The sequence below is a fragment of the Haliotis cracherodii genome, unplaced genomic scaffold (assembly GCF_022045235.1).
Source record: "Haliotis cracherodii isolate W230 unplaced genomic scaffold, xgHalCrac1.p SCAF_5, whole genome shotgun sequence".
Taxonomy (NCBI): Eukaryota; Metazoa; Mollusca; class Gastropoda; order Lepetellida; family Haliotidae; genus Haliotis; species Haliotis cracherodii.
Genome location: NW_027266308.1, coordinates 45,639,506 through 45,655,641, shown reverse-complemented (window position 1 = coordinate 45,655,641; position 16,136 = coordinate 45,639,506). Strand labels below are relative to the sequence as shown.

Below are 16,136 nucleotides of genomic sequence, written 5' to 3'. Positions count from 1 at the left end.
ATATTTAAATTTGGGGGAGTCATTGAGTATCCAGCTTTTTATCCAAATCCTCAATATCGCAAAGGCATGGCTGTACCTTTGTTTACTTAAAGGGCTTTCATGATGTGGTATAGAAGAACCAGATGCTAATGAAGGATGATATTTTTCGGTGTCTTTTTTAATGATTATTAACATTTGCATTTGATATTGCTGATTTGTCTCTCTTTTTTTATCTCTTGAAATTATTTGTTTACTGAAGAAGGAACAGGAATTGCTTGAAAGAGTTACCTCCCTTTGACTGATCAGCATACACTCACTACATCAGCATCAGATTTCAATCAAGTCTTTGCTGCTGAGTTTATTTGAAGTGTGCTTCATAACATCTAACTGCTTTTTTGTAAGGGAAAAAAATGTATAAGATAATTTGTAAGTGTATAAGAGTATTGATGCATTTGAGGTTTTTTTTACAGATGTGATACACCTCATTCACATTATTTTATGAATGAATTACATTCACATGCATCATAAATGTCTGTTAGTTTTATCACAGACACCCATTCAATGCAATGCTTGCACACAAAAAAAGATATTATTTTGGCTCATACTGTAGTTTTGTTTACTTGATATTGAAATAATATGTTTACATTCTTTATACTTGAAACACGACTTTTTAATTAAGAAATAAGTTTAACAACCAACATGGGTGTAATAGTTTCCTAGCAGAATACAGACAGTGATTGTCTTCCTGCCATTCGCGCTATACATCAGTGAGGGATAATGATTATCTGGCATGTCACATGGGTAATGCCTTATGTGTGGGCGAGATAGCTGTAGCTGTTGTTGTTAGATTGTTGATTAACTCACAGTATTGCCTATGTAAGTGCTTGAGGGGGGTGAGATGTTATCTGATAGCCTGTCTGGAGATGAGCTTCCCCTCGGATGTCAAGTCTGCACACTGATAGTGTTGTCAAAACAAACTGTAAAGTCAAGTGCAGCTTATTTAGATTCCAGTCATAATCAGCTTCATGTTGGGAATCCTATCCTAATTAGTTCAGTGTTACATAAAAAATAAGGTTATCAGTTGGCCAATTGAATGTTATTAGGGTAGCAGCATATATTTACTCTCCTTTTTTTCTGGCATCCAAGTGGCCTCTGCTTTTAGAATTTCAGGAGCCATTTGTAATATTCCAGGAGCCATTTTAAGAATATCAGCCTTTGAAATTTTACAGCGAAGCGTTAACAGTTTGACCTCTGGTTAGGTTTTAGGTTCAGGTTATGAAGTGACAGGCAAGTAACACCTTTTAACTTCAGGACTGTATGCTACAGTGAATGTGTTTAATGAAGAGGAGAGGTTTGGTAGCTAAGTGGTTAATGTGTTGGCTCGTCATGCTGAAATCACTGGTTTGAGTCTCATTTTGGGTTTCCTATTCCTTGATGTGTCTATAATCCTAAAAGACAGGAAAACTTGACTCACTCACCAAATACATAGACATCCAGCAACTTAGTTGATTTAATTATCATGAGTATTAGCAGCAAAACTTGTGAATATCTGTCAGCTGTTTTATTGTAGGTGATTATGAAGATTAGGTTACCAGATTTGAAGTGAATCCCTGCCTGATATTGTTACTATAGGTAGACCTGGAGGTAATTTTCTTCAGTACTATACAAGTCGAAACAAGTGATCACAAATTTTGATATCAGTGCTTCAATCTACATTGAAAAAATGAGGCTTAAAATTGTCCCAGTTCATGTTAATATCGTTTAAGACCCTGCATCTCTATGGGCTTTCCTCCAAGCTGACACACTGTAACTGGAATACTGTTGAAAGTGGCATTAAAATCCAACTCACTCACTCATGTTAATATCATTATGAATAACATGATGGCTTTGGTGAACTGACTTGTATGTTGCTGAAAATAGGACAAATAAGCAGGAAGAGGCTTTAACACATTTAACTTATTGCATTGACAGTAATGTTAAAGTACAATGTTAAAATACCTCTGAAACTAAGTTTATGAGTACTTTAAAAATTGCAATGTCGAACAAAATACCAATTTTCCCCAAATTACCTGCCATGGGCACTTAGTTTGGAATCCTAGATAAATATCTGATAAAATAGCTGATACATACCTTCACCTTGTATGCCTGATTTCAAACACATTTATGTTTTTTAAGTCATTCTCTCAGAACCAGCTGCACAGATGAATTTCAAACACTGCAAAATGGGAGCAGGACTCACTGTTAGAAATTAAAATGAAGGTGTTCAGTGTTTTCACAGGCTTGAAAAGGCCTGAGTTTTGCAACCATGGGTAACTCATTACAATCATTTTATTCTCTTACGATGTGTGATTACATCATGTATCAAATATTTAGCCTATCACTCTATCCATTAATATTGTTAAAACACTGGAGTGTATAGACTTGAATATATAATACAGTAAACTATGGTTATAACAAACTCAAATGGACCACTAATTTCAGTTCGTTATAACCGTAGTTAGTTATGAGCATATATACAATATCTAAAATTAGGTTTGTAATATCCGTCAGTTCCTCATGAGTGTGTTTGTTATAAACATATTTTACTGTAGTATAGTTAAATGGACAAATTTAGACATCCTGACAATTAAATAAACAAGAATTCTCATTAATCTGTTTTGAAAGCACACTTTGTTCTTACTTTTTGCCTTTACAGTGCAGTCATGGCCTTATAAAGGCCTTAAGTTAGATTGCACAAGTATTGTAGAAATCGTGATGTACTTGAGCTTTAGTTGCGAAGTGGTGTGGCAAGTCAACAAAAGAATTTAACAATGAATTACTGTCCACAGCCAGTTGGTATGTTATCCCTACTGAGGGATGTCATCATACATTTTGCGGTATCAATGTATTGACAACCTTGGAATGTTGATACTGTATTGATTTAAATATCTGAGTATCTATACAAAATAAATAATTGACTGTCAGAGAAACATTTCATTTTATTTAAGTTTCCATAGCTCAGAAGGACAATGAGGAGGCAGAAAATTCAATTTTACTATTAATTGATCATCCAGTTCATATTGCACATTAATTTGATTAATTGCAGGGGTACATGGGTATTTTCTCATCTATAACCATTCAGAAAATCATTATTTTTAGTATTAGTCAGTAAATCGATATTTCGGGATTCTTTTGAGTCGATATATATGAAAGGAAAATTTCCAATCAATGACAGCTATATCCCCACCCCAGGTTTCAATCATCACCTCTAAAGCAATGTCTCCTCACTTGGGTGTCTCTAAACATATATGACTATAGAAACGAGCAAAACCATATAAATTGAAAAGGTGCCCCAGTGAACCTGTGGAAATCTAGACTTGCTTCATGTAGTCTATAGCGTAACAGCAGAAACTTATAACAGAAGAGAAAATAATATGGTTCAGGGATTGTGAGACAGGCTAGGGTTGCTCCTGCTGATCACTGCAGGGGATGTGGCCCAGCTGACAGACAGATGGTCCGAGATCTTGTCACTGGTTATCCCTGTACCAATATTTACTGTTTTGTCGCCAGGAGCTGTCAAATAACTTGGGGGTAAACCCGGTGAGGTGTTCCAGATTAGACCCTGATGGGATTGATAATGCATGCATTTCCTGTTTCCATTGATTACTGGTCCCTATTAACATGATTATACAAGAGATGAAGTACAAGTAGAACGTTACTATTAGTTCCTACATACTTGTAAGGCCCTACCAAATTAAGTGTTTCCTCTTCTAACCCATCAAGAAATAGGGTGGATAGGTTTCCCTCTCTCCCTCTCTTTCTCTCACTCCCCAGACCCCTCTTTAATTGTCTGGATAGTATCTAGTGAAGAGCAACATATTCATGTTATTGACATAAAATATTGCCAATACTGTGTTGGTATTAGATGCAATGGTGAAACTTGAAAGCTTAAAGATGGAATTTTAGTTTCAGGAAGTTTTACTTTATATAAACAAGCCTGCTATTTTCAGACAGTTTAAAGGCATACATTTAATCTCTATGTAACAGTTTACTCATAGTATTCGGTCAGTCTGTCTCCCAGTCCCCAGAGAATAAATTAATATTGAATCAAACTCAAGTCGAGAATGATTTGAGTGTAAAAAGTATGGCTAACCAGCTTCAATGGCAGAATAATTTGTGATGTCATTTGCTTATGATGTCGTGGTAACCTATGCCATCACATATGGCCTGCAAGGCATTGTGATACAATTTCAATATAGAAATATCTCATCCAAGTGATATCTCCTGAGGAAGCCAATTTTAGATGATGAAATTTTTAAAAAAATAAGGATTGGGGGTGCAGATCTTCAGAGCACCCATAAGTATTTGAAATCTTCGCTTTTGCTTTGACCTTATCTGCCCTCAGGGGAAGCTGAAGCATATGTAAGGTTTCAGGTTCATTTGATTATGTGGGTCAGTTTACCTGTGAAAACATCAGGCTTTGTTTCAGGAATATGCTTACAAGGGACCCTTATTAAACAGAAATGGGGTGACATTATATTTTCATTGGCCTCTAGTAATCTGAAACACCAGTTTTTGGTACAAGATAATTAGTTCTTGGTGATTTCAACACTAGTTTTTGTCAGGAAATCGCCAATTTCCATTTTCTCATTTTGGCTGATTTCGGATAATGATAAAGTAATAAATATGATTTCACAAAATGTGCATATTGATCTGTCTCCTTGTGCTTTATCCTTGATGCATTATTTTCACCTGGCCATTAAACATGTTCAAGTGGTTGTTATGAAGTCCCCAGACAGTGAGTCAGACCATCCTGTGTTTATTACACGTTTTGGCTGATAGTTTACATAAAAGATTAGCTACGATAGCGTTCTTCGGCTTGGTCTCATCCAGTGTTTGTGTCTAATAAGTTTCAAGTATGTTGTTTTCTTTTCACTCCTAAATTTCAGTATTAATAAGGATTGATGTTCAAGCACACCATCTGGCCCCCAGTTTACAAGTGGCTATGGTCAAACTTATCTGTAATCCTTCGATCATCCAACTAAATGCAACACGATCTTCAGTGTTTAGACATGGCAACCTGCAGGCCCTTTAAAAACCTGTCTGTTTGTTTTGACAAGTTGAAGTGGTTAGTTTGAGGTAATTTGTTCAGGAACTGTTTTTTAAGCACATTTTAGAGGTGTAGCATTTGTTTTGGGAATATTTGAGATTACAAATTGCCTAAACAATGTAATTAATGTGACACGTTGTCATAGATAATGAAACTGTTTGGTCGTATCCTAGCATAACAAAGGTTTTATCCAATACATTAATGGGCAATTGATCAACACAACTTAATTTTTATTTTGCCTTGCGAAAACAAATCAGTCAGAAGATACTTATGTATGTTTTTTCACAGTGTTTGTTGGTTAAACTTGAACTATTTTTTGTTATTCAGGTCTTCAAAAGTTGCTTATATATTTCTTTTTATGTAGCTCTAAACATTTGTGTGGTTTCATAGGTAGGCAATTGTCTTGTTAAATTGACTAAATATTGTGTAAAAAAAATGATATTTTTTTACCTATTTGTAGTTAAGAAGAACATGCACACCTTTAATGAGAATCATGATTGCAAATTTCTTAATTTTGTTTTGCCTGGCTATGGGTTGTGGACACAGTAATCCATGTGTTTCTGGTACACACAAGTTGTTCTTTTTTTAGACGAAAACTGATAAGGATGATAAAATATATAAGCAAAAGAAAAATGTCTTCCATTTCAGTGTTTTTACCTGGCCAAATTATAATGATTCCTACCTGATGTGCTATTGATAATTTTAATTTGTCAAGGTGGGGAAATATCAATTAATTAAGGAAGGGTAGTGTAGCGGAAGTGAGAAAAGGGAGATAAAACTCTGATATGAAGGTTATCAACTAACCAGGATCAATCAGAACTAAGTATTAGGGACAGGAAGGTATTAAGAGTTTTTCAAGTCTGAGGCAGCTGAAGCAATATTACTATTCTATAGTTTCAGTCTAATATTGTAATCACCACAAACCCTATTGTTTGATACCTATCCATGGTTAGTTAAGTAGTCTGTAGGAGGACAATGTGTCTTCTTGTGTGGATGTCTGTAGCTGATATGACTAAATTATGTTGATAAACACACTCTGGCGAGTCAGTCGTGTTGCTGGCAGCGCTGGCACTGATTTCATCATTACTGCAATTGAGTCAGTCATAGCTCTGCTGACACGGGAGCCCGCGAAGATAAGCTGGGACATGTGCAGGGGTGGCTGGGGTCCTCCACGTGTAGCCAGGCAAAACAAAATTAAGAAATTTGCAATTATGATTCTCATTAGAGATTAATGCATGTTTAATTCAAATTGGTGATAAACTGAAATCTGTTGCAAATTTGGAAGATACAGCTTCATGAGAGTAATCAGTTGTTTAAATAAAGTCAGCAGTTTATAGTGACAGAAAATACCTTTTCTTCAGGGAAATCATAGATTTTCAAAAAGTAAAGAAGTTAACATCGTCAATTTACTGTAACCAAAAACAGTTGCCATATGGAGTTTATGTATTTATCTGGGATGTATTGTATGCATACCAACAATAAAAGAAACATGAGCCCCGTCTTGTAAAATAAATTTGTGAAAGGTAGATTATTTAAAAGATATTTTGTAAATTTGTAAAGTTACTTTGTTAAAATCATGTGACAAATGTCATTTCTTGGATCCTGCTTGTACATATATAGGTTTGTATTAATACTCAAAAGAAGTTGAAAAACTACTGATTCTTTCATATTACCATAGGTAATGTAATGGCCATGATGGATTAACTATAGAAATATAGAAGAAGAAGATATTTTATTAAAGTGTCACACACATATAAATGTGTCTGGCCAGATTTGGCCAGTGAGACACAATTCAATAAATGTCTGTTAAAATATAGTTTAAGATATTGGTTTAAAATATATATATAAAGGTAACAATGACAATTATCTTTCATGTATGCTGAAAGGGTGTGAAATTGTTAATAAATAAGTTAGTAGGGTACATAATTATATATAAGCAAGTGTCGACCTTCGACCATAGGTAATGTAATGGCCATGATGGATTAACTATAGAAATATAAAAGAATCAGGCAATCTTTAACTTCTTTTGAGCAGTATGTACACTTTGTGCCACTGCTTTAATTATGAACTTGTTTTCCCTCAGACAAAGAGAGCCTGGTGTCTGATGCTGGCAAGGTGACAGTGCTTGACTCTCTGCTGCAGAGGCTGAAGAGAGATGGGCACAGAGTCCTCATCTACTCCCAGATGACCCGAATGATTGACTTGCTGGAGGTGAGTGCTGACAACCCTTACACTGGTATTGCCATGATTTATCAGGAATCCTTGAATAAATGGCAGCCCAATTTAATCACTGGGTCAACTGATGTCCCAAATGAAACAAACAGGGGCTTAAAAGTTAGACGGTACGAAAAGTATAGTTAATCATGTTGATAGTTATATGTATTCCCATATGTAGATAGTTTGTACCCTGCCCTACGAGGGTGTTCTGTAAAATAAAAATTCCTGATTCTTGTGATCCCTTTTCAAAACTCATGCGTTAGTCAAGACTTAGTTTCATGTGGTAATTGAATGGCGAAGGAGGAATTGCCCAATTACAAGTTTTCTCCATTAAAAGATTGAAAAACATTCATACAAACACCTTTATGGAATAGTAAAACACTTGACACTTATTTAATGATTACGGTACTGATGACTTGGTCTGAAACAATAAAGGGTCTGCTATTTATTTTCAATGTACATGATCCAGCATGCTTAAAATGATCAGATTTGTCATAAATATTCAATTGTGCTATATCCTCTGTATTATGATAGATATTGTATTGTTTCCTTGCATCGACACCCATGCTGTACAATAACAGTCATATCAAACCCTGCAGTATCAGTATATTTAGAAGTATATCATATCAGGATACATTGTCTCGTGACTCTGGCCATGAGCCCTAATGACATCGGAATCAGTCCCATCTTTCACCATAGTGAGTTTCAACAGTCTCATGAGACAAGCTGTCAAGTAGAAAGCGATCTCGCTATTAGCTGCATCAGGGGTTCAGTGATTTGTAAGAGAAGGAATTAAACTGCCAGCCTCTGTCAAAGGAAAAACTGAAAATCCATCCTATGACCCCGGTTATCATTCCGTAGTGACTTTCAATATGAATTTGACAAGCTTCATCCCATCAGGTGGCGATGGGATGGGATATGACAGGTTTCCAGATTTCCAGATTGCCACCAACAATAGATCTAAATGGAAAATTCTGATTTCCGCTTGACGTGAAAAGAAGAGACAGAGCATGCGTCCTATGGTATCAGCATGTGTAGATGTGAGGCAGGGACATGCTGGGTGTAATATTGCTGTATGTCTGTCACTCGGTGCCCTCAGAGTCATCTCGGGACACTCACTGTCTGTCACACTATTGGGCCCTTTGTCAGCCTATCTCTCACTGGTGAAGGCACAGCCCATTATGGCCACTAAGACCCTGGTAGGGTTACCAGCCACTGGAAGCGGGTAGTTAGCCATGTAATAAGGCCTTGTAAACCCATCATTATTAGGACTTCCTCAACAGAAAGGGCTTTCAGTGCAACAGAAATCACAGCACAGGTCACAGATACATGTCAGGTGGTGACCACAAAGGTCGAAGGGTTTTGTGTTTCGGTGACCCTAGCGTAGCTGTTTGACATGTTTTATTTAATGCAGAAAATCAAACACAACACAAGGCTGAATCTATGTGTCAGACTACAAATGGTTTTATCCTTGTTTCGTTACTGTCTAACACTCTGAATGCAGAGTTTTTTGGCATTGACAAGCATGCTGTATGTGCCCTCCTCCAGATGAGCTCACTGTGTTTTATACTAATACTTAGTCTCTAGGGCTGTCACGATTCACTCGTGTATGCGGTGAATCGAACCGTATCTATTCATGAATTGAATTTGTTGAATTGAATATTTATGAATATGCAATCATGTGCATTTAAATACCCTGTACCTACAAATATCCATAAGAACAACATATCATAAGCATAGATTTCTTCAAAAACAACACTCTTATAATACTTACTTTGACAGTATTGTGGTCACTGGTCATTGTCACATTTGAACAGATACTAGTACCTAGATAAGGGCAGAATATAAATGTCTAATATATTAATAGTAAACAAACTATGTCAAATAATTTATGTTGTTGTTTCACTGAATATAACAAATAATACATCAGCTGCTGACTTGCTATTGTATTTGTGAATTAATATTCCGATTATTCGTATTCATTACCCTATATTCATGATATGAACCGTATTCGCCTCATAGTGTATTTGTTGCATCCCTATTAGTCTCTAAAATATATAGTTTTGGTGGGAACAAACAACTACATTGCAATTGAAAGAAGCCCCAGTGAGATGGGAGATCAAGCACCTGTGGAAATCTAGACTTGCTTCATTTAGGACTATAGCATGAAACTCATGTGTGAAAGTCACATCTGACACCCACTAGAACACTGTTTTATTTGAGCTAGTCCCAATTAACATAGCTATGATGTGTGCTTATCAAAAGGGGAGTTGCTGTCAGGTCCATGCAGGCTTCTGCTGAGGTACTTTAATCTAGGGACACTAATATGTATTCTTTGTGTTATGACAAGGACAGATTGACTTTCGTTTTAACACTGTGATAGCCGGAATTTTTCAGTTCTAGTTTTCAATAGTCAGCAAGTGACTGTGTCATAACACTTACATTGCTGTCAAAATTCAGAAAATCAGTCATATCATGAGCATAGACTCAAACTTCAAGTGTAGATTTAACGGGAATTTAATAAAACAAATAGAGCATTATTTTGCACAGTGCAACCCATTTTGGTTCTAACTCTTTAGATCTTATGAGACTATGATAGAAAACCATACAGGATATGATAAAATATAATCAGACTGTGAAATGATAACATTGTTGTGTTATGTAAGGCTTGAGTAATACAAGGAGAGCCCTGTTGTGCATGTGCATTGACTTTTAGTGAAAAGTTTAAGGTAAGTAGTTTTCAAAATATGTATGACTAGATTTGGAAGAAAGCAGAGTTTCTAATGCTTGTTTAAATTTGAAATGTGAAATAATGTCAGCATCTCAAAGCCTACCTTTCCTTTTAGACAAGATGACAAACATCATTTGTGAATGAATTTCTCTGTAGACTTTAGGTTATTTTTTACCCAATATACCAGAGGACAAAATTAATGCAATATGTATTATATTAAAAGTGTATTGCAGTTTTCCTGTAATACCCTGCAGTCTTGTTCTAATAGATAGTCATAGGTTGTAAAGGTTAAGATTCCTGTCTTCATTGGTCCATTTGAATTCATTAGTCTTATTATTAATGTTTTAAGCTTTTCCTTTGCTCTGATGGAGGTCGGGGCGGTCGGGTAGCCTAGTGGTTAAAGCGTTCGCTCGTCACGCTGAAGACCCCGGTTTGATTCCCGACATGGGTACAATGTGTGAAGCCCATTTCTGGTGTCCCCCGCCGTGTTATTGCTGGAATATTGCTAAAAGCGGCGTAAAACCAAACTCACTCACACTCTGATGGAGGTCACAATGTCCTGGGTGTATCATTGATTCCTGGTGAAAGTGATTACTCAATTGACAGCAACTGTGTTGTCTGATCTTCACTGTCTCCCTGGTACTGATGATGCCAACAGCACCGACAGGCAGCTGGTAGATGCCCACTGTCACACGGTCCTCACTGGCTACAACAGATGTGCCCACAGAAATGAGGGTTGTTGAGCACACAGAATAATGTCTGTCTACCTAATGGCATAGAGTTTCCGGTGTAAACACTACCTTTGCAATGTCTCTGTTTATAATTATTATCTCACATTTTTGCACTTCCCTCCAGGAAACAAGGAATGAGGAGAAAACAAAATCTAGAAACATATTTTAACATAGTTTCTTATTACTGTATTTTCTTGAGTATAGTGCGCACCCCCCCACTCTCCACCCCCACCCAACCCCGCCCAACGGATTCAGTATTTTGGAGAAGAAAAAAATATTTCAAATATTATGTGCAGTTATTCCCCTCCAGAATTTTCAAAGATATAAAATGCAAATTCAAAGGACTGGATCTTTTCAGTTGTGCAAATTTTATAAAATTATTTGGCCTGCATCAATCAATGTGTCCATCAATACTTTTTATTATAGTTTCACCCGATTATGTTTGTCAGCACCATACCTGTGATCATGGGTTTCACCAAAGTGGTAAATGTCTGAGACCTGCATCACTTCAGGCTTTCCTCCCTCCTTGCTGTGATATAACTGGAATATTGTTCCAAGCAGCGTTAAACCCAACTCATTCACTTGCTCACTTTAGTCACAGTGTAGATCTAAAAGAAATATATCTACTAAATGAATTCAGTAATTAAGACATTTTTAGATACTTGTAAAAATTAATGTGTATCCTAGTTTAGTTATTGATGTAGTTGTCCTTATTATGCATTCATTTAAAATAATGAAAATACTATTTCTCTTTGAATGATTGATAAACCTAGCTCAATAAAACGCTTATCTTTTATTTTGACGTGAATGTTTAATAAGCCTAGCTTGAGAATCAATCTGTCTTCGTTGCTGTTATGAGCCTAGATTGTGAACTCTGAGTGATACCAACATTTACGGATGAATCAGGCAATTATAGAACCTACAACAGGTCAGGACGACATGTCATGAAGATTAATACCCCAGTTTCCCTGACTCATTGGTCCAAGTTCATTAGAATTCCAGGAAAAAACACCCGGATCTGTGGGTCACTGTGCCCTCTTAAGCCTGATTGAGTTTTGGGATTGTCAGGCACAGACTCTATTAATCTTTTTCTCATATTTACAGTATTCATCAAGAGTCTTGCCATCTGTCCTTGTCAATAACATGAGTTTAATTGGGCAAATTTCATTCCATGTTTGGCTTTTGGCGTTTTATAAGTATTTGTTTGCCTCGTCCAAGCATGACAACATTTTCACAAATTGAATTGTCATTCTATTAATTTATTTCTCTCTTCTCCAGTGTGGCTGCACTTTAGGTAGTGCTGAAATGGAATGATTTTTTTTTAAAGAATGAAACAGATGAAGAATATTTCGCTTATGATAAAATCAATGGATTTATGGAAAGTGATTTTGAGGTCTTGACATTTCTAACAAATGTTGTATTCGGGATAACACGTTCTTGGTAAAGTACAAATTCTAATACTTTTGGGGGTTGAAAGCAGGATTCGAACCCACACTCTCAGACTCAACCCAAAAAAGAACTAGAATCTGTACGTTACTGAGGAAATGTTATCCCAAGTATAACATCTGTTACATTTGACCACTTTCTGAATGGCATTGTTTATTCATAACTTTTCTGTCTGAATTTTGGCAGGCTACTTTAATCTTTCAAAGATGGCCTAGACATGGTAGATGTACATGTAGGGATTAAAATGGATTATTTTATTTTTATTGTTTGTCATAGGAAGTACACAAGTCTTTCAGTGATTCCAAAATTCATGCCTTGCACACTTATGTCAATTGCAGCAACAGATTTAAAACGGAGATGACGAGATCAACAATGCTTTTATCTAGTATAATCCATGATATATATACTCCAAATAAATCTGTATTGAATGTAGGAATTTGTACAGTCCTCCTGGGCCCACTTGCACAAAGCGATCTTAGCGCTATGACTATTGTAAGCCTATGTTAAAGTATGGGAGTTACGATCATCTTAGTGCTAAGATCGCTCTGTGCAAGTAGGCCCTGATCATTACCTATATCCAATGTTATATAGAGTGTTCATAATTAACATAATTAAGGGGAGTCCTGGGGTCCTTGCATGCTTAATTTGGAATGCTGTATGTACAGAGAGCTAGTTATGCTGGTATACCAAACAAAACAAGTAAGGGATCATGAGTATTTTGGGGGATATTTATTTGTAGTGAAGACTGAGTGCACAATTTTGTAAAAATATCCCCAAAAATATTTATAATCCCGAACTTTGTTTTGATCAGATTAGATAGGGTTCAGGGTAGATTTTCAAGCTCTTTGGAGGTATTTAAATTATTTTTTCTGAACTTTGTTAGCATTCAGTGGATTGTCTATGTATGTGACTAGTCCCGATAAATAAGGCATTCCTTCAAATGATCAAGTCATCCCAGGAAATTGTTATTATGGTTACTTAATCCATGTCATGATGTTTATCAACGTGTACACACCCTCCATCTCCACCTGCCCCTCATCGTGTAGCCCAGGTGTTCTACAGGTGGGTGGCTGCAGTGCAGGGGGGCAGGGACCAGGTAAACACACCCTAGGGTACCCAAGGGGTCACATGGCTACCCCATGGTGACCCCCACACCCTGTCCAAGTAATCACCTGGCTGTGACCTGTATTGTGACAGCCACCACCAGGTGGAGCCCTTAGGGCTTGCTGGGTGCGAGATTGGCGATAGATCAATTGACGGAAATTGGCTTATTTCATTGGCGTTTACACACGCACTTCCAGGGGTTTAAGTTAGATGGTTTCCTCAAGTATCAAAGTCTATTGGAAGTATCGGCAAACTGAACATAACCTCATCAAAAATGGGAGATTGAGTTTCAAAGTTAAATGTGATTCTGAGAATGTTATTTTCTTGTGTTCTCTACTTATTCTTGATAATTACATTTGGTGAATGTAACATTTAAAAGTGTTACCTTTCTTTGAGTTTGTCTTTGTGAGTGGCATGGTTAAGGGTTAAGAAGATTACTTATCATATTTTTGTCAAAATTCCAGCCAGCAAATAAGAGTTTATAATGTTTTTCTGTCTTAAATAGATTCTTAATGTAGACAATAGATCAGACTGTGACAGGCTTTTTCTGCACTCACTGGTCTTTTGATAGGTTTTCAACAGAATTCACAGCAAATTGACAGATTTTACTCAATTGTCATATGATATGTTTATACAGGAAGTAATTGCTCCCCCATATCATTGGTATGGTCCAGCATCAGACCACCTTCATTTCTCTTTTTGTCTTGAATCTTTTATGAGGAAGAGAAACCAGCTGAGCAATGTTGAGTCTAAGTGTGAATATTCAGAAGCAGCTGATGAGGGTTTTTGAGGACAGGAAATAGGAAACTATTAGGAGAAATGTGACTCAGCTGGCATCGACCAGATGCCATTCATGACAAAATAATTTGTTTCAGATATGAACATTTTTTTTTAATTTTAGTAAACAGTTTTAAAACCTTACAGATTAGAAACATGCTGCCTGTTACTATTTGTATACAAAGAAAGTATATTTATATTAATTTTTGGTACATGTTTTGATTCTTTTGCATTCAGTAACAGGAATAAGGAAGGTAATGCAATTTGTTATGCCACAGTCACTGGTCCAACGGTCGTCTTAGGGACCAACCATATGACTTGGAATTATAAATAAAGATTTTTACAAATATTAAATAATCAGCCTGTTCCCACAAATGCTGGGGGGAAACATCAAAGAAGTCATTCACTACACATAATTGATGTGAAAAAAGAATGTGTTTTAAAAACATTGTTTTGCTCTTCCTAGCAAAATATATTTTATGTCTTGAAGCGTTGCCTGAAAATATATTCTGTGTCAAACAAAATTCCCAGGCTTCCCCATAATAGCAAAAAGTCAGTCCCTTATCGTCAATGGCAAATTAAGGCCAGACCCAAATTAGATCATTTCTGTTTTTCTACTTTTTTTAACCTGAAGATGAATCCGACATTAACAGTTACACCTGCCTTCATTAAGTGTTATATTGACACATCTATGACTGATATGACAGATTCTTCAAAGGGAAAGAACTTGCCCAAAGGCTTTGGGATCTGATCAACCTTCACTTTTAGGTCTGCTTAATATGGTGCGCTAAGTGAAAAGAAAGATTATGGCAAATATAAATCTATTTGAAATCTGAAAAAGTCAATCTGTAAAACAGCAACTTCTTTGGGAGAATTTGAGAAATTTGAAGTAAATCTATTGCAGTTAAGATGACAAATGTAGCAGGCAATAAAGTTCAGTGTAAATACTACCGGAAAACAGTTTGATGTGCAGTTCTAAACTCTCAGTAGTTTTAAATGAGTTAACTGTTGAATTTCTAGTACTTTTGAATTTTACACCAATGAAGATCTGGGTGAGAATTGTCTGGTCAAGACTCGATTGTTTACAGATTGCATTACAGTGTGGCGTTAAACAACATCACAAACAAATTTGACAGATGGTTTGTTCTGGTTTGAACATCCAAATTTGTCATTCCGTATGAACTGCAACAGAAGCAGGCATGATAGTTTCACATTGCTAGAGCATTTATTTTTGTTTCAGGAATACATGTGGTACCGTAAACATACCTACATGCGACTGGATGGATCGTCGAAGATCTCTGAGAGGCGTGACATGGTAGCAGATTTCCAGAATCGATCTGACATCTTTGTTTTCCTGCTAAGTACGAGGGCCGGTGGTCTGGGAATCAACCTCACTGCTGCTGACACTGTAAGTGTTAAAAACACAACATTTAGTTGTAAGCTTTATGTACCAGTGAATTTAGATTAGTCATCATGGAGTTATTCCCCTTAGACTGTAATGTTGAATGTTTTTCTTGTATCTGTTAAAGCAAAAAACAAGTGAGAGATCAGTGCTACACATGATAACTAAGGGTCCTTGTCTTGACTCTAAAAGGCCCTCGATTAAAATACATTGAAGACTTCAAGGACCTCATGATACTACTTAGTTTTTAGACCTGTGAAGTTCCAGGTTAAAATTGATCCTCAACTCATGCTGGTTGTAAGAGGCGACTGACACAGATGGGTGGTCAGGCTCACAGACTTGGTTGATGCATGTCATCGTATCCTAATTGTGTAGATCGATGCTCATGATGTCATCACTAGAGTGTCTGGTCATGTCACGCCACTGTATGTATTCCTACACCTGGAATGTTTATCAATGTTGTCATTTTTGTCTGTTTTGATATATGCAACTGTTTTTGGTTAAACTATTGTAGATAAAACATGTTTTATGTTGTCGAATTTAATTTTAAGCATTGACTGTATATTTTTTTCGGTTTATTGAGGCATAGCGGTTTTTCGATTCATACCTCAATGAACCGAAAAAAATACACAGTCAATCCTTAAAACATTTCTGTGAATA

At 36.4% G+C, this 16,136-nt stretch overlaps 1 protein-coding gene across 1 annotated transcript in view; it reads left to right on the top strand.

Moving 5' to 3' along the window:
* The window catches only part of LOC139444184 (chromatin-remodeling ATPase INO80-like), a 63,028-nt gene that overhangs the window by 33,656 nt on the left and 13,236 nt on the right, over window positions 1-16,136 (top strand). The window contains exons 29-30 of the mRNA XM_071225084.1: window positions 7,152-7,279; window positions 15,315-15,482. Coding sequence (XP_071081185.1) covers window positions 7,152-7,279; window positions 15,315-15,482 — 296 coding nt within the window. The remainder of the gene's footprint in view (window positions 1-7,151; window positions 7,280-15,314; window positions 15,483-16,136) is intronic.